Source organism: Pleurodeles waltl, chromosome 4_2 (genome assembly GCF_031143425.1).
Source record: "Pleurodeles waltl isolate 20211129_DDA chromosome 4_2, aPleWal1.hap1.20221129, whole genome shotgun sequence".
Taxonomy (NCBI): Eukaryota; Metazoa; Chordata; class Amphibia; order Caudata; family Salamandridae; genus Pleurodeles; species Pleurodeles waltl.
This window is the reverse complement of record NC_090443.1, coordinates 258,154,639-258,181,276: the sequence shown is the minus strand read 5'-3', so window position 1 is coordinate 258,181,276 and position 26,638 is coordinate 258,154,639. Positions and strand designations below refer to the sequence as shown.

General features: G+C 45.6%; 1 protein-coding gene across 1 annotated transcript in view; it reads right to left on the bottom strand.

Moving 5' to 3' along the window:
* Window positions 1-507: 507 nt before the first annotated feature.
* The window catches only part of RGS18 (regulator of G protein signaling 18), a 238,137-nt gene continuing 212,006 nt past the window's right edge, over window positions 508-26,638 (bottom strand). Inside the window, exon 5 of the mRNA XM_069231093.1 lies at window positions 508-4,389. Coding sequence (XP_069087194.1) covers window positions 4,132-4,389 — 258 coding nt within the window. The 3' untranslated portion in view covers window positions 508-4,131. The remainder of the gene's footprint in view (window positions 4,390-26,638) is intronic.

Genomic DNA, 26,638 nt, shown 5'->3' with positions numbered 1-26,638 from the left:
AATCACAGGCAGGGGCAGCACATCTCCTCAGCTTTTCAACTCTTCTCCTTGGCAGAGGTTTCTTATGATTCCAGAAGTGATCTAATTTTCAGGGGGTTTGGGTCCACTACTTATACTCCCTTCTGCATTTGAAGTAGGCAGACTTCAAAGGAAAAACTCTCTTATTTGTCTGATCCTGCCTTGCCAAGGCCAGGCACCAGACACACACCAGAGGGTTGGAGACTGCATTTTGTGAGGGCAGGCACAGCCCTTTCACGTGTGAGTGACCACTCCTCCCCTCCCTCCCAGCACAGATGGCTCATCAGGATATGCAAGCTACACCCCAGCTCCCTTTGTGTCCCTGTCTAGAAAGAGGTGCAACGAGCCCAACTGTCAAACTGACCCAGACAGGGAATCCACAAACAAGCAGAGTCACAGAATAGTTTAAGCAAGAAAATTCCTACTTTCTAAAAGCGGTATTTTCAAACACACAATCTAAATACAAACTCTACCAAAAGATGCACTTTTAAATTGTGAGTTCAGAGACCCTAAACTCCATATTTTTATTTGCTCCCAAAGGGAATTTGCACTTTAATAATATTTAAAGCCAGCCCTCATGTTAACCTATGAGAGAGATAGGCCTTCGGCTGTGAAAACTGAAATTTATTACACAGTCAGGACATAAAAAACCCCATTAATATATGTCCTTCCTTAAACAAACACTGCACCCTGCCCATGGGGCTACCTAGGGCCTATGTTAGGGGTGTCTTACATGTAAGAAAAGGGAAGGCTTAGGCCTGCCAAGTGGGTAGCCTTGCCAAGTCGAATTGGCACACACAGACACTGCAGTGGCAGGTCTGAGCCATGTTAACAGGGCTACCAATGTGGGTGGCACAACCAGTGCTGTAGGCCCACTAGTAGAATTTGATTTACAGGGCCTGGGAACCTCAAGTGCACTGTACTAGTGACTTACTAGTAAATCAAATATGCCAATCATGGAAAGCCAATTACACATACATTTTACATAGGAGCATTTGCACTTTAGCACTGGATAGCAGTAATAAAGTGTCCAGAGTATCAAAAACAGCAAAAACAAAGGTCAGCACACATCAACAACCTGGTAAACATAGGCAAAAAGTTAGGGGAGACCACACCAAGGATGCCAAGTGTAACAAATACTTATATGTGCCACATTTATGTATGTGATATTGAGTGTAGTGTGGGTAGGTGGAAGCTTATCCTTGTGCGAGGACAAATACTGTTATAATTGCAAAATTCCTACTTAGACTCTCTATTGGACAAGGAGTACACTTCATTCAATCTGTAGTGGAAGAGATTTGCAAAGCTTTAGCAATTGATCAACACTTCCATTATGCTTATCACCCAAAGTCAGCCTGCAAAGGGGAATTAAACAAAGGTACACTTAATAAAAAGTGAAAATATGTTCAAAACAATTAAAATGGTCTGATGCAGTGTTTCTAGTTACGTGGCCAATCAGAGTCCTACCAACGCTAGATTGAGCCCCTAAAAGGTGATTGTGGGACGTGCTATAATGTTACCTTTGAACCTACTTGTGTCAGCTTATAGGGTAAATCTGCAACTGAACGATGATAGTGTCCTCCATTATTGCAGAAAACCTTTTGTGCTATCTCTACAGTCTTTATTCTTAGGCTCAATCTGCCTTACCTGAGTGCTCAACTGAAGTCTGCCATGCCTTCCAGCTCGGCACCTGGATCTACATTCTGGTCCACCAGAGGAGGCCCAGCCTGCGGTGTCACTGGCGTGGTCCCTACATGGTGCTGCTTATCACCAATACATTTGTAAAGTATTGTGGATTGTCAACATAGGTTTACTCTTCTCAGTGTTAATGTGATGCATCTCCATGAGATGCCTGCCCAATTGTGGCCATTATTGGAACTGTCTCAAGCCCCAAGCCAGGGATTCATGTTGGACCTGCCCCTGTTGCTACCTTTCATACTTGCTAGATGGATCTCCAGAGTTCACCCTCCTCGCCTGTCCCTCCACAGCTGCACAATGATGCATCCATCACCCTTCAATGTTACCACATCAAAACAAGGAAGGGTCCGTTGCTCTCGGTTTTAAAATAACTCATACTTGCCATTGCTTGAGAAATATCACCAATAGAATGATCTTTCCTCATGGTGAATCGGTGTATACCTTTCGCCTTTCATCTGAGTGCCCCTGAGAAGATACTTGCATTGTAGACTTCTATCTAGGCAAGGGGTAAATTGAAATTACACCAGTGTAATTTGTATAATTTCAGGAACTTTGTGTTTGTAACTCAGTCGTCCCCATATTAAGCCCTTACACACCATTGGTGGTAAAAGTTTACTGTTACTTGTCCATTCGTGGTAAAAATTGACAACGAACGCATGGGAATGAAAGTGAGATGCTGTTGTGCATGGTGCTTTTCTTTTCGCACTACTTGTTTAGCATGAAATGCATCCTCACATTATAAATTGACACAAGGATACATTATGGGACAAAATATATCACAAAATGCTGGTTTTGCTTTTTGGGTAACTGTGTAATTTTGTTTAATGTTGCTGAAATTTCATGTAATTACGCACATTTCTGACACATCTGGCATATATCATGGGCACAGATTAACAGAATATGCTGGCGGTTCCCTAGAGTCTTTGCAGTGGCTAGAAGATTACAACTGCCTCGGGAGTGGTTGCTCATTTATCCTCCTCTTTAAGAGGGAGGTTCTGTGAATACAGAGAAACTACAAACTGGAGTGACCTTGTGGCCCAAAGAAAATGTGACATTGTTGCACAAGTCATACATCATGAAGCAACCCTCCACGAACATTGTCTTCCCCCTGCCATGGTGTTTCACGAACAGTGATGTCAAAGAGACTAAACACATTTCATCTGTGAAAAGAAAGCCTATTCCTGGCTACCTCAAGAATGGGCTGAGCTCTGTTATCCTGGCTACGTTTTCCATGCCATCTGGCACTATGATGTTCATTCTTACCAGCAGCAGTCGGTGTACCGCATGGTGTCTGAAACAAACAGTCTTCTCCAACCTATTCCCTAATAGTAGTGTAGGACAGACCATCCGAGAGACTAGACACAATGTTCAGATCCTGGAAGAATTAGGCAGTGCTACCAGAAAATCACTAAGTTTGATACTGAATCAATTAGTTACCCAGGAGACCATGCCCTTGCAGAAATGAATGGCTTTAGTTTATAACCTTGCATCCAAGCGGGTGGTGGTCTCTGCTGACTCATCTCCCTAAATCTATCTTTGCAGATAGATTTAACCGAGATAGTGTAAAAGAATTACATGAGATTCAAAAAGGGTTTGACTTCAACCTGAGTAGCATCTGGTCTTGGTTGTCAGAAATATTTGGGCATTGATAACTGGATGTTTTCAAAATAGTAATTGTAGTCATTCTTAATATAAAAACACAAAACGTTCTCATGTGTCTCATACAACTTGTTTGGAGTACTGAAGATTTTGCCCATGTTTAGCCTCTTGATAGTCTGAAGGTTACGACAATGAAACATTTTAAAAGAAATAATTTGATTATATGCTATTGGGAAGTGGTAAGGTTTTCACTTTTCCTGTTTATTCGGCTATTTATGCTTGCTAGCAATTACATTTTCGGTAGACGTCTATGCGCTGTCTGGAGTGACTGTGTATTATTACTAGTTCAAACTCTGTGCTGTATAAATGCCAGGATTAGAATTAGGTTAAAAATGTTAAATTTAGCAACTAGAGCACATGTATCGTCCTTTATTGGCACTTGACAAGCAAACATTCCAGTATATAGGGTCTTATGGAATTGTTTCTATAAAGGTAGATATTTTTGTCCAATAAACCTCTGATTTATGGGATGTCTTTCCAGCTGTGTGTTGCTTCTAAACTCAAATTAAAGCTTTAAAAAAGTTATATGATCAGCCCAGAATTCATTTTCCAATATGTGCATTTGATTTATGAGCCAGTTGATGGAGTTTTAGATCTAAACTGGGCAGCCATTGCAGTATTGGCTCTATTTTATTTTTAAATGTGAGGCAGACTTTTAGCCGTTCTGTATGGCAACCTATTATTTGTAAATATATTAGTCTATTAGAACTGCATTTTTCTGGGTGGTGACCCATATTCAGGGGACTATAGATTACCCTATAACCACACTGCATGATTTGACTTTACGTCTTGAAAGTCACTGTAGGTGAAGGAGCGAGACCGCCGTCTCAGAGCTGGTCTGCCACTATGTCGACCCATTGCCAGTTCAGAGCAAATGTTGGATTTCAGGAAGCGTGGGTAGCTGTCCTTCTCCATCAGTCTGTAAATTGTCGCCTGTGCTGAGTCGAAGCTGAAAAGCTCAGGTTGCAGAATATTCTTGCTGGTGGCTTGCTTGGTGTTAAAGTCGAGGTTGACCTGGGAAGAAATAAACAGATGTGTCAAGAGAGCCTTGGTAAAAAAGACGGTCAAGTACGAAGAGCTGAAAATAAAGAATGATAATGTTGTGATCAAAATTAAAACGTTTTAGCTTCAGGTGACACTTACAAGACGAGAACTAAGGGCCAGCTAGTTGACCATTTGGTTTTACGTCTCACAATATGCACTTTTTGCAAATTGCGAGTCGTAAAACATAATGCACAACAGTGTCAATCACACTGTTTGCAATTCGCAAATGGGTCGCAAAGGACCTGTCTCGTCAATATTCATGAGGCAGGTGACAATTTGCGACCCATTTGTGAATGGCAACAATCACTAGGAAGGTAGCCTGCTGGGGTTAGCCCCCATGTCTGTGATTGCTTTGTCAATGAAGCATACTTTTTAATTTTTTCAGAGTAGGGGGTAATTCGGGGGATCACTGTCTGCCCTGAAAAAATGTTGGCACCCCATTCACAAAGGGGAAGGAGTGCCTTGGGGGCCCATTCTAGTTTGCGAATGGGCTACCACCAGTTTGAAATTGGTGGTAACTGTGGTTGTTTTGCAGTCGCAATACAATGATCCATGCTCACAAGTCACAATTAGGAAGGGATGCCCTTGGCACACCCCTTACTAACTGTGAGTCACAATTCCTATTTTGTGATTCGGTAAAGGAATACCGACTCGCAAAATAGGGATAGTATATGCAAAAAGGCCTTCTTGCAGTTGTAAAAGGTGAATTTTGCACTTTGCGACCGCAAGCCTTCATTTTTCCACAACTGCCCCTGGGCCAAGAATTGCCTTTAGCATGTCGGCACCAGCATTTTGCCATGGGTGTCTCATATGCCAACTATTACCTCCAGTATGCCAGTGCCAGTATTTTTTCACAAGTGATGGTCTTGCTAATGTTTGCCTTTCTTATGTCAATGCCAGTATTTTGCCATAGTTACCTCTATATGCCAAGAATTACCTTCAGTTCTTCAGGTTCACACGCAGACTCACAAGTATAAGACCACATCCTCATTCAGGTTCACTTAAATTCACTCACACTCACCCACTCTAATCATTCTTACTCACTCAATCTCACTCTTTTCCACTCATTCTTACTGTCACTCACTCTTTCTCACTCACGCACAGTCACTCTCTCTCTGATTCACTCATATATTTTCACACCCTCACATTGATTTGGACTCACTCTTACTCTCATTCCCTTTTTGTCACTTACCCTCAGTCATTCTTACTCACTGATACTCACCCATCATTACACTCACTCACTGTCATTCATTCTTGTTCATTCTCTCTCACCCCCACACACTCATACTTACTCATTAATTTTTGGTTATCCACTCTCATTCATTTGACGCTGCTGTTACTCTAACTCAGTCTGACTCGCTCATACTAACTTACTGGCATTCAATGTCACTGCTTGTCACTCATAACGTGTCAATAGGTGCTACTTACACACACAGGCATAGTCACACATACAGACCCATACAGTTACTGTTAGAAATATGGGCTCTAGTTGGCAGTGGTTTTGCATCCTGTCCAAGTAGGGACCCTCACTCTAATCAGGGTAAGGGAGTCACCCAGGTAAGATAACCCTTGTTCACACCCCCTTGGTAACTTGGTTCAAGCAGTTAGGCTAATCTCAGAGGCAATGTGTAAAGTATTTGTACACACACAGTGACACTGTGAAAACATCACAAAAGTACTTCACACCAGTTTAGAAAATTAGCCAATATTTATCTGAGGAAAACAAGACCAAAACAACAAAAATCCAACTTACACAAGTAAAAATATCATTTTTCAAAGAATTAAGTATAGTACTTTGAAACAAGTTAGCTCCAACTGGGGTTATTGCGTCGTCTTGAAGGAGTCACTTCCAAGAGTTCAACGCCACTCGCTGGGGAGTGTGGGTCGCTCACGGTGATGCACAGACCCCAGGTACAGTACCTTGGAATACAATGGGAAACAAAGACACTGCACAGAGTTGGGGAGGTGATGTATCATTGAAACCGGTGTAATGTTGGTTCCTTACTGCTACTAGGGAGGTGAGGCATCGGTTCCTTAATGTTGCAGGGGAGGGTGGCGAGGCTTCGGTTCTTTATGACCCGATGGGGTGGATGAGTCCAGCAGGTCAAAATGCAATGCATTGACTTTGTGGTGTCGCAGTCACACCATAGGGCCACAGGTGCTGCAGTGGAGTCGGAGTTGAGTGTAAGAGAAGTCGGGGACTTACACTGTGGCGGGACTTCAGAAGCACTGTGGAGGCCTCGGGCCTGTGTTGCAGGTTGCAGTTGTTGCACTCAGCTGGGACCACAGCTCTGGTGTAGGCGGCGGTACAGAGTCAGACAATGGCACTGATTCTAAAGTTGCCATGGAGTCAATGTGCTTGGGTTCTTCTTGGGTGTACTAGAGCTCACATCCAAGGGCCTAATAACTGTATTTGGCACCACTTAGCAAGTCAGGAATCTCAGCATGAGAGGCCAGGCACTAGCAGGTGAAGTCTTTGATATCCATGAGACTTCTTAACAGGAAGCAAGCTCACATCAAGTCCTTGAAGAGCCTGGAAAGCAGGATGTAGAAAGCAAAGTTCAGTCCTTTCACTCCCGAGGACAGAACCAGCAAGCAGCAGACCAGCACATCAAAACAACAGGTAGAGCGGCAGTCCCTCCAACAACATCCAGCTCTTCTTCCTGGCAGAATGTCCTCCATCCAGAAGTGTTCTAACCATGTGGTGTCAGCTGTCCAATACTCATACCCATTTCTATCTTTGAAGAAGGGAAACTTTAAGGATAAGCCTTTCCCTGCCCTGGCCCCAGACACAATCCAAGCGGTTGGAGATTGCATTGTGTGAGGACAGGCACATTCAGGTGCAAGTGGCAGCTCTTCCCACCACTATAGCTCAGGACGACCCATCAGGAAATGCAGGGCACATCTCAGCCCTCTTTGTGTGTGAGTGCTGTCTAGAGTGAATTCATAAACAGCCCAACTGTCATCCTGACCCAGAAGTGTATTCCAAAGAGAGGCAGAGGCATAGAATGGTTAAGCAAGGCAATGCCCACTTTCTAAAAGTGGCATTTTCAAACCTACAGTTCAAAAACCAACTTCACCAAAAAATGTATTTTTAAATTGTGAGTTCAGAGACTCCAAACTCCACATCTCTATATGTTCCTAAGGGGAAATTACACTTAAAAGGTATTTCAAGGCAACCCTAAGGGAGAGACAGGTCTTGCAATAGTGAAAAACAAATTTAGCAGTATTTCACTATGGGGACATGTAAAACACAACAGAACATGTCCTACCTTTAAAATAAACAGCACCCTCTCCATGGGCTGCCTTGCGCCTACTTTAGGGGTGACTTGCAGGTAGTAAAATCGAGTGTTTGTGCCTGCAAGAGTATGCACTTGCCAGGCCAAAATGGCAGATTACAACTGGCCAGACAGACACTGCAGTAGCAGGTCTGGGACATGTTTATAGGGCTACTCATGTGGGTGGCACAATCAGTGCTGAAGGCCTACTAGTAGCGCTTAATTTACAAGCCCTGGGCACGCATGATACATTAAATTAGGGGCATTCTAGCAAATCAAATATGTCAAGCATGGGTAAACCAATCACCAACACAATTTAGACAGGGAGCACTTGCACTTTAGCACTGGTCAGTAGTGGTAAAGTGCCTAGAGTCCTAAAGCTAGCAAACACTAAATTCAGCACATGATCAAAAACAGGAGGTCAGAAGCAAAATAGACAGGGAATCCACACCAAGAGCTGACAGGTCTAACTGTTACACATAAACATGCTCTCTCAAACACAAACACATTGTCACCTTCAAGCACACACACTACATACCTTAAAAAACCTTTTTACCTACCTCAGCTGCCAGCAAAGACAATGTTAGTGCTCAGGTGCTCCACTTTGTATAACACTAACCGTGATTAGTGAACCAAAATGAATGTACTAAAAATGGCAGAAATCAAGGATGGTTGACCACAGGGCCCATAAGGGCAAATAACCCCTGTGTTCTTGACAATGGTTTTGATACCTCTGAGTCCAGGGTTGCAAAAGCAGTGGCAGGATGATGAAGAGTAAACCAGGGGTTGCAGCTGCTGTGACCCTTTTCAACCTCTAAATGACATCCATGGCAGAATATATTCATTGTGCTTCTCATCTTGGCATTGCTCCTGAGATGACAACACAAACCAAGGCCTCCTGTTAGCCTACCTAACCCTCTCTGCATGTTAACAGAACTTGGTGAAAACCTGGCCATCCTTTCAGTCCTTCTTCTAAGTCTCAGCTACGAACTGGGGTTAGCAGAACTCGCAGAATTGGACTCTGCAGAAACCACAGTTACATAAAAACTCAGCGAGATCTTGCAGAGTTTTGCCAATAGACAGAACTATGCAGCGTGTGCTGCAATTTAGCAACAGTAGAGTGAGTAGCACTGAAAAGTAGCATGAACAGCATCATGCATTGCACTAAGATTACGCGGCCACTTGAGTAGCAGCAAATCTACTTGATTGGCAGTCCTCCTACTGTGACCACTCGTGACCAGGCATGTTAAAAAATCTGGCGGAATTTGGCCAGAACTCAGCATTACAGGGTAACACGGTGTGACCTGAATTCTGACAATTCTGTGGGCAAAACAAAATATTTTGCCCACTCCTACTACAAACCATAGTGGTGCTTAAAGTGCATGTGGAGGCAGAGCATTTGAAAATACAATCAATGCATATACACATTGTTAAAAATGTGATTTCTGGTTGGCTACGTAGGCACCTTAGCCAGGCAGGGACCACCACTCTAGTCAGGGCAAGAGAGCTACACACCCAAAATAACACCTACTCACCCCCTTGGTATCTTGGCACAAGCAGTCAGGCTTACCCCAGAGGAAATGTGTAAAGCATTTGCACAAGACACACAAAACTAGTGACACAATAAATATATCACAAGAAAAATCCACAACAAGTTATCTAAAAATAAACTGTGTTGCACAAAACATCATCAGACCAAAAACGACATGTATCAGTAATACTCTGCTACACAAGCAACTGTCAGATCATTACACAAGTTATTAGTACTCCAAACCAGCAGTAGTCAGGTAAACACACAAATACTAAGAATAAACACACACAGAATGACACATTCCCAAATGCATTTGTCATACATCATACAAAACACTACCCTCCCATGGTATATCAGACACATCCTGAAAACGTGTTGGTCTCCCCAACATGGCAAGCACAACAGATCACATAATCAGCTCGTAAAGAAAAGGTGGTTGCAACAAATACCATATAGGTGAAAACATTGTGGTGAACATGGCTTCCCTAGGAATCACCAACACCACCTTCTACATGCAGGGCATTGCGCACCTGTGCTGCTTTTACACGACGGGTGGTAACATAACACAGTGGTTAGCAACATGGCTATAGGCCCGCAATTCCTCCACGCCTTTTAGAAGTAATTTGGTGAACTCTTTAACAATGATCCTTCCAGGAGCCCCGTACTCCTAGTATCATCAATGCAGTAATGCTAAAACATTACTGGCAGAACCAGGGCCTTCAGTCAAGGGTCGCCACCCCGGCCTGCTACTGACATCTGGAAGATGGTATAGTCATGGGCCCCTCCTTTCAGGCATGGAAGATGAGTGAGGGGCACACGGGCTGCCACGTTACAGTGAGGAACCCTCTCTGGGTATCTCGGGGCAAGAAGAAAACCGCCAGGCAGCTGTCCCTCTACCTGCAATCAGCTGCTCCCTCCAGTGGTGGCCATTCGCAATGAGAGACCTTCCTGGAGCACGTGCTGAGCCCTCCCAGGCTCTGAGGTAAAAACTGCCGCACTTTTAGCAGGCCCAGTCTCCAACGGCAGGGTCCGTTGCTCCTGCCTGGGCTGCAGCAGTCATTTCATACAAGGAAGTACCTGCTTGTACCCTGGGGCATGGCACGAGGGCATGCTCATCCACGCTAGGTCAGCAGGCTCCTTGCGACCTCTCCATGTCTGGTAGGAAGGGGCTGCACACGGAGACATGAGGGTGCTTCCTTGCGTTCGAGTGGGCCAACAATTTTTTAAAAAGCGCTCTTCATGCACTGTGATTTAACAGTGAAGAGCTCTGTGAGAAAGTAGCCTCTTTCTAGCCTTGTTACCCCCACTTTTGGCCTGTTTGTGAGTGTATGTCAGGGTGTTTTCACTGTCTCACTGGGATCCTGCTAGCCAGGGCCCAGTGCTCATAGTGAAAACCCTATGTTTTCAGTACGTTTGTTATGTGTCACTGGGACCCTGCTAGCCAGGACCCCAGTGCTCATACGTTTGTGGCCTATATGTATGTGTTCCCTGTGTGGTGCCTAACAGTCTCACTGAGGCTCTGCTAATCAGAACCTCAGTGGTTATGCTCTCTCTTTTCAAATTGTCACTAACAGGCTAGTGACCAATTTTACCAATTTACATTGGCATACTGGAACACCCTTATAATTCCCTAGTATATGGTACTGAGGTACCCAGGGTATTGGGGTTCCAGGAGATCCCTATGGGCTGCAGCATTTCTTTTGCCACCCATAGGGAGCTCTGACAATTCTTACACAGGCCTGCCACTGCAGCCTGAGTGAAATAACGTCCACGTTATTTCACAGCCATTTTACACTGCACTTAAGTAACTTATAAGTCACCTATATGTCTAACCTTTACCTGGTAAAGGTTGGGTGCTAAGTTACTTAGTTTGTGGGCACCCTGGCACTAGCCAAGGTGCCCCCACATTGTTCAGGGCCAATTCCCCGGACTTTGTGAGTGCGGGGACACCATTACACGCGTACACTACATATAGGTCACTACCTATGTGTAGCTTCACAATGGTAACTCCGAATATGGCCATGTAACATGTCTAAGATCATGGAATTGCCCCCTCTATGCCATCCTGGCATTGTTGGTACAATCCCATGATCCCACAGGTCTGTAGCACAGACCCGGGTACTGCCAAACTGCCTTTTCAGGGGTTTCACTGCAGCTGCTGCCAACTCCTCAGACAGGTTTCTGCCCTCCTGGGGTCCAGCCAGGCTTGGCCCATGAAGGCAGAACAAAGGACTTCCTCTGAGAGAGGGTGTTACACCCTCTCCCTTTGGAAAAAGGTGTTCAGGCAGGGGAGGAATAGCCTCCCCCAGCCTCTGGAAATGCTTTCATGGGCACAGATGGTGCCCATTTCTGCATAAGCCAGTCTACACCGGTTCAGGGATCCCTCAGCCCTGCTCTGGCGCGAAACTGGACAAAGGAAAGGGGAGTGACCACTCCCCTGACCTGCACCTCCCCTGGGAGGTGCCCAGAGCTCCTCCAGTGTGCTCCAGACCTCTGCCATCTTGGAAACAGAGGTGCTGCTGGCACACTGGACTGCTCTGAGTGGCCAGGGCCAGCAGGTGACGTCAGAGACTCCTTCTGATAGGCTCCTTCAGGTGTTGCTAGCCTATCCTCTCTCCTAAGTAGCCAAACCCTCTTTTCTGGCTATTTAGGGTCTCTGCTTTGGGGAATTCCTTAGATAATGAATGCAAGAGCTCATCAGAGTTCCTCTGCATCTCTCTCTTCACCTTCTGCCAAGGAATCGACTGCTGACCGCGCTGGAAGCCTGCAGAACTGCAACAAAGTAGCGAAGACGACTACTGCAACTCTGTAACGCTGATCCTGCCGCCTTCTCGACTGCTTTCCGGGTGGTGCATACTGTGGGGGTAGTCTGCCTCCTCTCTGCACTAGAAGCTCAGAAGAAATCTCCCGTGGGTCGACAGAATCGTCCCCCAGCAACCGCAGGCACCAAAGAACTGCATCACCGGTCCTCTGGGTCTCCTCTCAGCACGACGAGCGAGGTCCCTTGAATCCAGCAACTCTGTCCAAGTGACTCCCACAGTCCAGTGACTCTTCAGTCCAAGTTTGGTGGGGGTAAGTCCTTGCCTCCCCACGCCAGACTGCATTGCTGGAAACTGGGACTTTTGCAGCTACTCCGGCCTCTGTGCACTTCCGGCGGAAATCCTTTGTGCACAGCCAAGCCTGGGTCCACGGCACTCTAACCTGCATTGCACGACCTCCTGAGTTGTCCTCCGGCGATGTGGGACTCCTTTGTGTAACTTCGGCTGAGCACCGTTTCACTCCTCTTTGTAGTGCCTGTTCTGGCACTTCTACGGGTGCTGCCTGCTTCTGAGAGGACTTCTCGTCCTGCTGGGCGCCCCCTCTGTCCCCTGACGCAATTGGCGACATCCTGGTCCCTCCTGGGCCACAGCAGCATCAAAAAACCTAACTGCACGACTTGCAGCTAGCAAGGCTTGTTTGCGGTCTTTCTTCAGGAAAACACTTCTGCACGACTCTCCACCGTGTGGGGCATCCATCCTCCAAAGGGGAAGTTTCTAGCCCTTGTTGTTCCTGCAGAATCCTCAGCTTCTACTGTCCAGTAGCAGCTTCTTTGCACCCACAGCTGGCATTTCCTGGGCATCTGCCCATCTCCGACTTGCTTATGACTTTTGGACTTGGTCCCCTTGTTCCACAGGTACCCTCGTTTGGAAATCCACCGTTGTTGCATTGCTGGTTTGTGTCTTTCCTGCAGAATTCCCCTATCACGACTTCTGTGCTCTTTGGGGAACTTTAGTGCACTTTGCACTCACTTTTCAGGGTCTTGGGGTTTGCTATTTTTCTAACCCTCACTGTTTTCTTACAGTCCCAGCGACCCTTTACGAGGTCACATAGGTTTGGGGTCCATTCGTGGTTCGCATTCCACTTTTGGAGTATATGGTTTTTGTTGCCCCTATCCCTATGTGTCCCCATTACATCCTATTGTAACTATACATTGTTTGCACTGTTTTCTAATACCATACTGCATATTTATGGTATTGTGTACATATATCTTGTGTATATTTGCTATCCTCATACTGAGGGTACTCACTGAGATACTTTTGGCATATTGTCATAAAAATAAAGTACCTTTATTTTTAGTATATCTGTGTATTGTGTTTTCTTATGATATTGTGCATATGACACTAGTGGTACTGTACGAGCTTCACTCGTCTCCTAGTTCAGCCTAAGCTGCTCTGCTAAGCTACCATTATCTATCAGCCTAAGCTGCTAGACACCCTACACACTAATAAGGGATACCTGGGCCTGGTGCAAGGTGTAAGTACCCCTTGGTACTCACTACAAGCCAGTCCAGCCTCCTACAAGCTCCTCCCTCTCCAGGTACCAACAAAGTGCTATAATCAAAGGATAAGGCAAAGAAGGCACTTCCTCATGCACTGTGGTCCCTAAAGCACTCTCCACATAACCAACAAGGGCAAGGGGCACTCCACTCATGCCCAGCAGAAGCATGCAGACAGCGCCAATGCAACAGAAATGCAGGCGAACAGGGGGCACACAACCTAGCCCCTGTAGAAAGTTATGGGGACACAGGACTGCAAGGCCCCAGCAAGCAAGCAAGTACAAGGGGTCAGGGCAGTGGCAGTCCTCCTAGCAGGTGACAGATCAGCAGAACAGCAGACCAGTCCCAAGGAGGTTCCTGGCGAGTCCTTCCATCATCTAATGCCCAGCCCCTACAGTGTCCATCAGGGTCTCTGTTCTCTCTGTGTGTTTTAACATGGGAAACAAGCCCTATACCTACACTCTTTTTGCCCAGCTTCTAGAAGTGGGGAGAAGTCCAACCAGCTCTATCCAGTTCCAGGAATGCCCCTTCTCCTTCACACTGGCTCAAGACATCAGTAGTGGGGAAACAAACCTTTTGTGTCAGAGCAGGACACAGCCTAAATAAATGAAAGTGCGCCCGCATCTATCTCTCCCAGTCCAGGAATACCACTCAGTATGCAGATGTACTTCTATTACACCTCCACCCTCTCTATCTGATGGCTGTCTGGAAAGTATGCACAAAGCCCAGCTGTCACCCTACCCAAGACGCAAATCGGTGTCAAGCTGCCAAAGCAGCAGAGTTTTAAGCACAGAGAAATGCCCACTATCTAAAAGTAGTATTTCTACAATGGTAATCACAAATCCACCTACACCAGTAAGCATCATGTTTCACTACCATTCCAACCATACCAAACATGCCCACTCCACCACTCATAGATCGTAAATGATCATTTAGCCACATGAAAGGGCTTTTCCAATGCTCTCCTTTGAGATAGGCAGCTCTCACAGCTGTGAGAAACCAAATAGGGTGTTTGTCACAACTAGTACATGTCACACAACAAGGCCCCTGTCCTGCCTCCTACATACACAGCACCCTGCCCATAGGGCTGCCTAGGGCCTATCTTAAGAGTGACATATGTAGTAAAAGGGGAGTTCCAGGCCTGGCAAGTGAATTTTGATACTAGGTTCATGTGGCAGTAAAGGCCCTGCGGGGGCAGGTCTGATAAAGGTTTGAAAGGCTACTTCTGTGAGTGGCATAAGCTGTGCTAAAGGCCGACTAGTTGCATTTAATTTACAGGCCCTGGGTATAAAGAATACCACTGTACAAGGGACTTACAGGTAAATTAAATAAGCCAATCAGGTGGAAGCCAATCATACCAAATTAAGAAGGGAGAGCACATGAACTTTAGCATTGATCAGCAGTGATAAAGTGCCCAGAGTCCTTGAGCCAACAAAAGGAGGTCAGAAAAATAGGAGGAGGAAGGCACAAACTTTGAAGATGGCCCTGCAAAAAAGGCCAGGTCCAACACACACAAAACAAAAGCAACCCATAAATAGCAAAGAAGAGTGAACACTAAGCCAGAAGATGCAAAGGGCAAGCAGTGGGTCTCTTTAAATCTGGAACTGACCCCTTCTATAAGAGGCCATCCTGGAGTCATCAATTAGTGAAATTAATAAAAGAGAGATTGTTGTGCATGGGCAGCATTCAAAGACATGCAAACCATGTGTGCAGGTAATTTTGTGTATGCATGCTTTGCAATACTAGTGAAGAGTAATTGCATTTTCAGAACCATATCAAGCATACATAACACTAAAGATGGGTCGAGCCATTACCCACTCAGGCACATCTGCCACCATGCATGCTGGTTACAAGGACCTCCAAAGATTTCTGGAACTCAACTGCTAAAATTGATAATACTGACTCTGCAGGATGACAGTTGATGCTAATGACCAGGCTTCCATTTACTACAGTTCATCACTCTTGGAACTCACAAAAATACCTGTTCTGCAAGTTTGCAGCTCTGGCAACGGCTGCCCTGAGACTAATGGTGCAGCTGGAACACCTGAATATCTGCTTGAGGGCCACCAAAGAAGGCTTTTCAGGTGTGAAAGACTTGCTGGTCGGGTACTATGCTGTGAAGAAGATTTTCAAGTTATTCAGGCCAAGCATGACATTGGGGAAGACTTACGGTGTGTTTAATACAGGCGTTGTCAAGCTAAATGTGTGATTCATCAAGCAACTGCACCCCGATTTTAACCGCTTTATGATTCATCAAACTCTGTAAATGTCTTTAGACATGTATGGATAATGACTAAGACAAGGAGAAGAAGGCTGAAGCTATACAAAAGTGCAAGTCCTCTATTGTTTCCAGCCTCATACTGATAGAACAATGAATGGGTCTGGATGACACATTTATCCTTGGCAGATAATATGCATAGGAAATACCTTCAGGGTAGAATCTTACTGCCTAGAAAGTGGTTCATGGTGATGCATCTAAAGGTGAACAGTCATCCATAGCTTACATAATACTGTGGAGAGATGCTTTTCATTTAAATGGATGACTAGTCAATGAGCAGCAATGCATAGCATATGGAAAATATACTACTTATTAAGGCCGAGCTGTGCTGCCAATCCTAACCTAAAGGGACTACATAACTGTGCATATGCCAGGGAGCAAAATCAACAAGATGGTTGATTATGCCAACTGGATGTGACTGTCGTTGCCCCATCTCATTATGAAGAGGAGGAGACAGCTTATTTTTAATACCCTTCATAGAATTAATTGGATGAGGCATGCTTTCCAAGTGCTGGTTAAGGGTGCAAAGATTAATCATCAACACCCTCATGGTTACAAGGACAGCAGTCAATGTTGTGGAAAAGGTGACTGCAGGAGCAGCAGGTGTGACCAAGCCTGGAAGATACCCACACAAAACTGTTTGTGTTTGGAAGCACCAAGCTACCTAACTTGACAGGAACATTTGAAAAGTACAATTCTATATAACCTCAGATTAATGTTTGGAAAATCCTACATGACTTGGACTTTTACAATGCCTAAGTCTTCAGTGATGTTAAACTGATGGCAGTACACTCCTTCTTAAAATTGTTCTAGCACCACAGACTGTGCCACTAGACATTAGAAAATGAGGTGTAGAACCCTGGATAATGAGACAGAGATTGCTTGACGATAGAAAAGAAAGGAGCGACTGACAACTTGGAAAGATTCTGTAACATCTGTGTAACTAATTATTGGTATAATGCTACATCAAGCTTAAGGCTGTAAGAATGTGATATTTCCAGGTGGAAGATGGATGTTATGTCAAAAGCAACAGTCACACAGTGGTTGCCAGGGGGAAAGCCATCAATTAGAAAGAAAAGAAAGATGGGGGAGTGGGACGAACACTGAGGGTCTCACTTACGAGGTACTAGTGGCACACTGTGCCACCTGAGCATAATTGTTTTGATACTCCTGTGGCACAGTGTGCCATCCCATAATTACATGGTCATGCATAGTCACCTTGAGTGGCTTTTCACTGCCTTGTAAATATGCGTCGGATTCCTATGCCACCTTAGGGGTGGTGTACGAACGATGCAACAGGGAGAAATATATTAATTTCTTCCTGTTTTTTCCTCTTTCTATGTATGCTCCATTCAGCAGCACATATAAAAAGATGAAAGCATCTCTTGTTATTGTTTTTCTGCAGGAAGTTGTCCATTCATGCAATTTGTGTGCCAGTACAGGGGAAGAGGACATAAATGCACCATATCTTGCAGATGCTGTGCATTTGTGCTCTTCCGGGTGGTTTAGGGTGGCACCGCAAGGTACTTGCTGCGTCACCCTGCATCATTGGCCTCGTAAATGAGGCCCTTAGTGTGCTCACAACGTGCAAGTCGCAAAACTTCACCACCCATATAACCATCCCATCCCCAAGACGAGTGAGAGACATACTCTGATTGTCTGGTATCACCAAAACGTAGCTCTTTCATCAAGCAAACCACCATTAGTGAATGAAATGGCAGTTATACAAGTGTTAGATATAAACACAAGAAAACAAGGAGGGCCATACACAGATGGCACCCCAAGTGACTTGAAATAAATAAACCAAAATGCATTTATACATGATCCCTCCGTACAGTGATAAGCAGATCATAAATGTATTGCAGCCAGAAGATTCTTTCTATATGCATCCCCTGTAGTGGCAGGCACCTGGTGCCAGCAATTCTCCTTCTTCACCAAGGGGTCTTGGGCAAATAATGTCATCAACATTTATTTATACAAGCTTTCACCTCTGACTATTGAAGGTATGGAAAATATACAGAGTTAGATACACAGCATACAACTCCATGGAACCGCATATCACACTGTCCCTGCCGGGGTACGTGCAGCATGACTGGCCTCCAAGCGAAGCTCCTATTCAAAATCAACTCCAGGCAACCCTGGGTAGAGCTCAAAGATCTAGGACCACCAGCAGGTCAGCCCCCCCTCCAGCCAGCCCTGTGCCTAACAAGATTACTACCCTGCCAAGAGGTCAGAGCCAGCCAACCAGTCCAATTTTTAGAGAAGAACCCTTCTCTTCTGCTCAAATTTCCACCTAGGATCCACATTAAATAAACTACCCTTTAAATAAAAATGGGAGTCCACTATAATCCAATGACACAGCCAGGCTGTCAAAGGCCCTAATGTAGGGTAGGAAAAAGCCCCTCTTGGTGCCGTTTGAATTGTAAGACAGTAGCAATAATGAGGATGCAATGGGATACAATGCCCACTCCTCCCCAACGTTCTGTGTCCTGGTGTCACAGCACATGCTGCACCAATGGAAGAAAGCACCTTCACTGTGAAATCTCATTCAGTGAACCTGATAGGTCAAGGTTCTGGCTGACAGGCCATAATAAACCCACCCTGCTGTGTGGGAACTAAGCTAGTGTTGCATGCTGCCCGATAGTCCAACACCCTGATACCTAGCCCGAAGAAACACATCAATTACCCACTTTAATACACGGTTCAATTAAGGCAGCCCCCTGCCCTCCTCACCTACCACCTCTGACCAGAAAAAGCATTGCGCCATTAGCTTGACTTTAAAGTAACATTAAATAATGGAGTTGAGCATGTAACTATGCTGTCTTTATGAGGCTCGCTGTAGTTACTTTATGCACCATAACCAAAAAGAACAAGTAATTGCAATGCAATAGGTCTCACGTTTAGTCGACTTAAAGCCATTAGTGTAGTAAACTCCTAACCGGACTTTTCTTGCCACATAAACTGAAAATGAAAACAGTTTCACATAAGCGAGCCGATGGTCACCTTGAGCGCAAAGCAAACACACAAAAGGAAACAGAAGTTCGCTCGCAGTGAAACGTATCAGCAAAAGTGCAATTATCCATGTAACCGGCAAAAGTGCAAATATCGATGTGACAGGGTCGATATCATGGAAAGCGCTCTACTACTATCCAGTGAGATCACACTGCCTGTGAAATAAAGAGAAAAAATTGTGCCAAAACCAAAAGGAAAACATGGTCGTATGTTTTCAGTAGTTGGCTGGTGTGCTCGAGGTGGGCTAAACACTGGAAAAGGCATGACGTATGCATGCCTTTCACTAATTAAATCAATCTAATTTTAAAAGGCCCACAAACCAACCAAACTGATGTGCTTGATGTGGGCGTGGTTACAAGCCCATAGAGAGATTACGCCAGGGACAGAGCGCTTTGCGCTCAACCCTAAAAATTAATAAATAAATAATAGTAAATAAAATAAGATGCCTCTAAATTACCACAATATAGTTAACAGAAGAAAAAGCGAGACACGTTTACAGCTGAACACTCCAGAATGACCCTGAATGAGTAAATAGGCCAGAGATTCAGACGCATGGTTAAATTGCTTAAATATACCTGTGCATATGAAGAGCAAAAGAACAGAATTTTGAAACAACAAAGTGAAAGATAAGAATAAACACAAAACCGCTGGTAGCAAAAACGTCAGACAGGACTGTGCACTATCAAGGCCTGATTACAATATTTTTACTTTTCTTGTGGCTTTGTCAAAGGAAGGGTATGTGTAGGAAAGTACCATCTTGCCTGGCATATTACCCCCATTTTTACTGTATGTTTGTTTGTTTTTGCCTATGTGTCACTGGGAACGTGCTAGTCAGGACCCCAGTGCTCATAAAGTATGCCCTAAATGTGTTCCCTGTGTGGTGCCTAACTGTATCACTGAGGCTCTGCTAACCAGAATCTCAGTGTTTATGCTCTCTCTGGTTTTAAAATTGTCACTGCAGGATAGTGACGAATTTTACCAATTCTTATTGGGACACTGGAACACCCAAGTATAATTCCCTTGTATATGGTACCTAGTTACCCAGGGTAATTGGGGTTCCAGGAGATCCCTATGGGCTGCAGCATTTCTTTTGCCACCCATAGGGAGCTCAGACAATTCTTACACAGGACTGCCACTGCAGCCTGAGTGAAATAACGTCCACGTTATTTCACAGCCATTTTTCACTGCACTTAAGTAACTTTTAAGTCATCTATATGTCTAACCCTCACTTGGTGAAGGTTAGGTGCAAAGTTACTTAGTGTGTGGGCACCCTGGCACTAGCCAAGGTGCCCCCACTTTGTTCAGGGCAAATTCCCCGGACTTTGTGAGTGCGGGGACACCATTACACGTGTGCACTACATATAGGTCACTACGTATATGTAGCGTCAAAATGGTAACTCTGAACATGGCCATGTAACATGTCTAGGATCATGGAATTGTCCCCCCAATTCCATGCATCCCTTGGTCTCCATCATAGAGCCCGGGTACTGCCAAACTAACTTTCCGGGGTCTCCACTGCAGCTACTGCTGCTGCCAACACCTCAGCCAGGTTTCTGCCCCCCTGGGGCCTGGGCAGCCTGGTCCCAGGAAGGCAGAACAAAGGATTTCCTCTGAGAGGGGGTGTTACACCCTCTCCCTTTGGAAATAGGTGTGAAGAGCCTGGGAGGAGTAGCCTCTCCTGGCCTGTGGAAATGCGTTGATGGTGCCCTCTCTGCATAAGCCAGTCTACACTGGTTCAGGGATCCCCCCCAGCCCTGCTCTGGCACAACCTGGACAAAGGAAAGGGGAGTGACCACTCCCCTGACCAGCACCTCCCAGGGGAGGTGCCAAGAGATCCTCCAGTGTGTCCCAGACCTCTGCCGTCTTGGATGCAGAGGTGTGAGGGCACAATGGACAGCGCTGAGTGGCCAGTGCCAGCAGGTGACGTCAGAGACCCCTCCTGATAGGTGCTTACTTTTCTCTGTAGCCAATCATCCTCTGAGGGATATTTAGGGTCTCTCCTGTGGGTATCTCATCAGATAACAAATGCAAGAGCTCACCAGAGTTCCTCTGCACTTCCCTCTTCGACTTCTGCCAAGGATCGACCGCTGACTGCTCCTGGACGCCTGCATAACCGCAACAAAGTAGCAAGAAGACTACCAGCAACATTCTAGCGCCTCATCCTGCCGGCTTTCTCGACTGTTTCCTGGTGGTGCATGCTCTGAGGGCTGTCTGCCATTACCCTGCACTGGAAGCCAAGAAGAAATCTCCTGTGGGTCGACGGAATCTTCTCCCTGCTAACGCAGGCACCAAACTTCTGCAACACTGGTCCTCTGGGTCCCCTCTCATCCTGACAAGCGTGGTCCCTGGAACACAAGAGCTGGGTCCAAGTGTCTTGACAGTCCAGTGGCCCTTCTGTCCAAATTTAGTGGAGGTAAGTCCTTGCTTCCCCATGTCAGACAGTAATCCTGTGTACTGCGTGAACTGCAGCTGCTTTGGCTTCGGTGCACTTTTGCAAGACTTCCTTCATGCACAGCCTAACCCAGGTCCCCCGCACTCCGTCCTGCATTACCCAACTCGCTGAGTTGGACTCCGACGTCGTGGGACCCTCTTTTGTGACTCTGAGTCTACCGCTGTCCTCAGATCTTCTAAGTGCCTCTTCAGGTGTTTCTGTGGGAGCTGCCTGCTTCTGCATGGGCTCTCTGTGTTGTGGAACGTCCCCTCTGTCTCCTCTTCCAAGGGGCGACCTCCTGGTCCTTCCTGGGCCTTAGCAGCACCCAAAATCCTTAATCGTGACTCTTGCAGCTAGCAAGGCTTGTTTGTGGTCTTTCTGCATGAAAACAACTCTGCATCCTCCAACACGCCGTGGGACATCTTTTGACTGGAGGAGAAATTCCTGGCACCTTCCGTTGGACTTGGTCCCCTTCCTTTACAGGTCCTCAGGTCCAGGAATCCATCTTCAGTGTTTTGCAGTCAGTTGTTGGCCTTGCAGAATCCCCTATCTCGACTTTAATATCTTTCTGGGCTAGTAGGGTAACTTTACTCCTACTTTTCAGGGTCTTGGGGTGGGGTATCTTGAAAACCCTTAGTGTTTTCTTACACTCCCAGTGGCCCTCTACACACTACACTAGGCCTAGGGTCCATTTGTGGTTCGCATTCCACTTTTGAAGTATATGGTTTGTGTTGCCCCTAGGCCTATTGTCTCCTATTGTCTCCTGTTGCATTCTATTGTGTTCTACAGTGTTTGCACTACTTTTCTAACTGTTTACTTACCTGATTTGGTTTGTGTGCATATATTTTGTGTATATTACTTACCTCCAAAGGGAGTATATCCTCTGAGATACTTTTGGCATATTGTCACTAAAATAAAGTACCTTTATTTTTAGTAACTCTGAGTATTGTGTTTTCCTATGATATAGTGCTATATGATATAAGTGGTATAGTAGGAGCTTTGCATGTCTCCTAGTTCAGCCTAAGCTGCTCTGCTATAGCTACCTCTATCAGCCTAAGCTGCTAGAACACCTCTAACCTACTAATAAGGGATAACTGGACATGGCACAAGGTGTAAGTACCACTAGATACCCACTATAAGCCAGGCCAGCCTCGTAATGTATGCAACTAGCTACTTGTTTATGAGTTTTAGAATTTTATCTTTGTTGAATTTTAAACATTGAGGATGACCCACAACCACACTCTACAACATCTCCAGGCTTACCTTGTTTTGTTTGCCTACAATACTGCTGCTGATGCAGGTCCAGAGCCTCTGGAGATGTTGACTGTCATGTGGCCGTGGGACAAAGAGGGAGCACTTTGGGCCCACCGACTTCTTAAAGGCCCTACTGCCTTGGTGTCCCTGGATGACATTACACCCGTTGTGGGACAAAGAAGGAGCACTTTGGGCCCCCTGACTTCTTAAAGGCCCTACTGCTTTGGTGCCCCTGGATGAAATTACACCCGTTGCGAGAAGAGAAGCTACTGGAGATGCTCTGGTAAACTTCTGCCCACGGTGCAACTAATAGCATCCCTCTGCTATGGGCAGGGCATGCTGGCTCATTCTGCACCTTGAGACCAGCTTACAAAATGTTGCTATTTGTGTCTGAAGATTTGTGCCTTTGTAGTCCAAAATGGAGATCAGTCTCACTCATTATTTCACTCTGTGACTTCTGGGCAGGTATTAAATTTCTCCAGTTACAAAGTTGGACAGATTGGTAAACAGATTATGCTCAGATGCTTTTCACATTTTAAAAATGTGCCTATTAGGGGGCATGCCTTAGCTCGCCATGAGGAATTGCGGCAGGCTAGTGGGGCTCTGTGCAGTGTTGGAGGCCTTTCACTCCTGATAACATCAGCTTCCGCTCATCTAATTACAGCGGAATGCTACTGAAGCCACCACATTGGCAGCCAAGCACTTTCCACCTTACTTCAAAAAAACATGCTGCCGTAATTAGAAGTTGCCTGTCAGCACCGTCGCACTCTCTCACCGATGCGGCCGTCATTTTCACGCATCTCTGAATTCTTCTCTTTTCAGGAACTCGCCTCAGGTACTTATTCTACGCAAATGTCACCAATATTACCTATCAATAGTCTTTCACTCCTTTTGTGGCATCTTCACCAAATTAAAGACATTCTCCTACTATATTTCTCTGTTTTTTTTTGTTTATTCAGACTTTCCTCACCCCCTTATTGCACGCTCCTCTGGTATACCCTAGAAGCTCAAAATATTATCACTAACTTGCTTCTTCTTTCATTAAGCCCACTTTAATTGGTAAAATGTGCAAATTGAAAGTAAAATATAATTTATTTTCTATTCTCATGGCTACTCACTACTCAACTTAAATCATGCCTTCAGCAATTCCTAAATTAAATTCCATATTAAAGGCTCAGCCAGCAGGTTCCTCAAAACAATTGAAAACAGGACCCAACATCTACAGATAAAGTTTCCTCACTCATCTCAATAGAACTCTTGTTGGAGGACATTCAAGCATTGTGTCCTTCTGTTTAGGAATTAATACTAGAATTCAAGCGTTGGATGCAAAATGTTCTACTATAGACTTTCACTTTACAGAAGCAGAATGTCAAATCAGTGATCTTCAGGATGAGTCCTCACATATATCTACTATGCGGAAGCCAATTCAATCCCTTCAAAAGTATGCCAAAGACTTAGAAAACAGAAATTGTTGTACCAATCTTCACGTATATGGTCTTCCGGAGGAGACTGAAGGCAATTATCCTGTTTCCTTTGTCACCACTTTTTTGCCACAGCATCTGGATTTACCTAAATCTACAGTGCTTACCCAGAGGCATCATTACCCTATTCCTGGAATATACAGATTTACTTGAGGTACTAAGGGCAGCCAAATCCAAAACACTACTAATCTGGTCTGGTTTCAAGCTTTTCTTCATGCAGGGTGTCGCTAAACACATGGCAGAAAGAAGGGAGGAATTTCTATCTCATCAACCGTCAGTGCTTGCTCTAGGCACACATTTTAGCTTACTCCATCCATGCACTTTTAAACTTACTCACAAAGACAAATCTTATACCTTGAGGGGTGAATTCTTCATCTGCCATGGAGATTGCTGGTCCTTCCCCTTGACATGTTGAAGTTTTTTTTACCATTTACATTGCTCTTTTCTTTTTCATACCAAACTTTCTACTTTCTCTTTTTTCTTGTTTCAGGTGAAGTTTTGTCTTGTCTCGTTATTTGTCATCATTGTATCACTCAACATGTCTCAGGCTGGGACACAAGCAGGAGATTTTGACCAGGCCATGTTGGAGACATATACTGTCAAACAGCTAAAAGGGTTCTGCAGGCATATGGGAGTACCCACCCAAGGTGCCCCCAGGAAGGAAGAATTTCAAATGGCGCTGAGGGCCTGGGCAGAAGCCCATTCAGTGGAGGATGCTAAGGAGGAGGAGTCAGAAGATGTTTCCCCAGAGGATTTTTTGCCATCAGTGGATTATGTTACCCCGCCAAACCAGGGAACAGTGTATCTGATCAAGACCTGACTGCAGAGGAAAGGAGAAAGGAGAGAGAGTTTCAATTGAAGATGGCAAGGTTATCAACAGGAGGAAAGGAGAGCAGAGAGAGAAGCAAAGCAAGCTGAGGCTGAAAGAGCAGCCACACAGATTGAAGCTGAGAGAGCTGAAGCTGCAGCTGAGAGAGCCTTGGCTGAGAAAAATGTTTGTTGGCTCATGATCTGAGTCTCAAGGACCTGGAGATCAAGGCGAGACAGTCTGAGTCCAGCAGTGATGGTGGCAGCATACATGCAGGACCTGTTGGGGAGAAAAAGGTTCGTATACCCAAGAATGTGGTGCCAAGTTATGTGGTGGGAGATGACAATTACAAGTGGTTGGCTGCCTATGAAGTTGCACTAATGGCCCATGGGACCTCCGAGGAGCAATGGGGGGATGGCCTTGTGGTTTTATGTAGCAGCAGTGGGGTGGGACACACTTCTTACACTAGCTCCACATGATCAGAATGTCTATGCACCCATGGAAGCCGCTTTACTGGCAAAGTTTGGGCTGACCCCTGAGAAATACCATCAGAGGTTTAGGGACAGCACTAAACTTTCCACACAAACTTGGGTAGATTGTTTTGATTTCTTCAATAAGGCACTGAATGGATGTGTGCGGGCAGAAAAGTAGATGATTACAAAGGGTTATATGACTTGATTCTGAGAGAGCATATGTTCAGTATTTCTTTTACAGAGTTGCGCTAGCACTTAGTAGATAGCAAGCTGACTGATCCCAGGAAGCTTGCTGAGGAGGCGGACCTCTCGGTTAGCGCCAGAGTGTCCAAGAAGGCATCTGGGGGACACACCCACAAAGGTGGTCAGGGTTCCCAACAGAAGAAAGAGGGGGGAGAAAAACGTAAAGATTAGGAGTTCTCTAAAGGCCCCCAAAACATTTCCCAAGGTGGGGGTGGTTACCATTCCTCTTCTAGATTTGGGAAGAAACCAGGGTTCTTTCATAGAAAGTTAGGGAAGTTTATTCCCAAATGCTTGGAGTGCTACCAGACACTCTAAGGGCAACTCCCAGTGTTCCAAGAGAGCACAGTCCACCACTGGATAGACAACTGGATTGGCTAGTGTAGCGCTTGGGGGGAGACAGTCCAGTTAGCATTGGGGTGCAGACAGAGGTATCCCTACTGTCCCGGGTTGATAGAGAGATGGTCCCTAAAGGTCACATGCCTGCAAATACTTCAAAGTATAGGCAGTGGGTCACTATTGATGGGCAAAGGGTGGAGGCTCTGCGTGACACAGGAGCCAGTATGACTACTGTCAAGAGTCAGCTGGTATCAGCAGAGCAGATACTCCCTAATACATTCCACCAGGTCATTGTTGCTGACAATCGTGAGAGTCATCTACCGGTGGCTCTGGTTCCCTTTGAATGGGGGGGGAGAGATCTCTGGTACTCTGAAAGTAGCTGAGTCCTGCCATGCCTGTAGATTGTCTGTTAGGCAATGATCTTGCGCATACTGCCTGGAAGGAGGTAGAGCTCAGATCCCACCTGGAGATGTTAGGTTTGCCTGAGTGGGTCTGCATGACCACAAGGTCGATGGCTGCTCAGGAAGGGAGTCAAGGGCGTAGGAGCCTGGAACAATGGCCCACACAGCTGCAAAGAGGAAGGGCAAGAAGCGCAGGAAACCCGCTTCAGAAGTTCCCACAGTGGTGGGCGGGCCCCTGAGGAGAAGGAGGCCCCTGAGACAACTGGAGAGGACATAGCTGCCATGGGCAACCTATCTGAACTTGCTGGCTGGCAAGTGGAGGGTGGGCCAACCAGGGCAGAGTTCTGCAAGGCGCAGAAAGAAGGCCCTGCCCTTGAG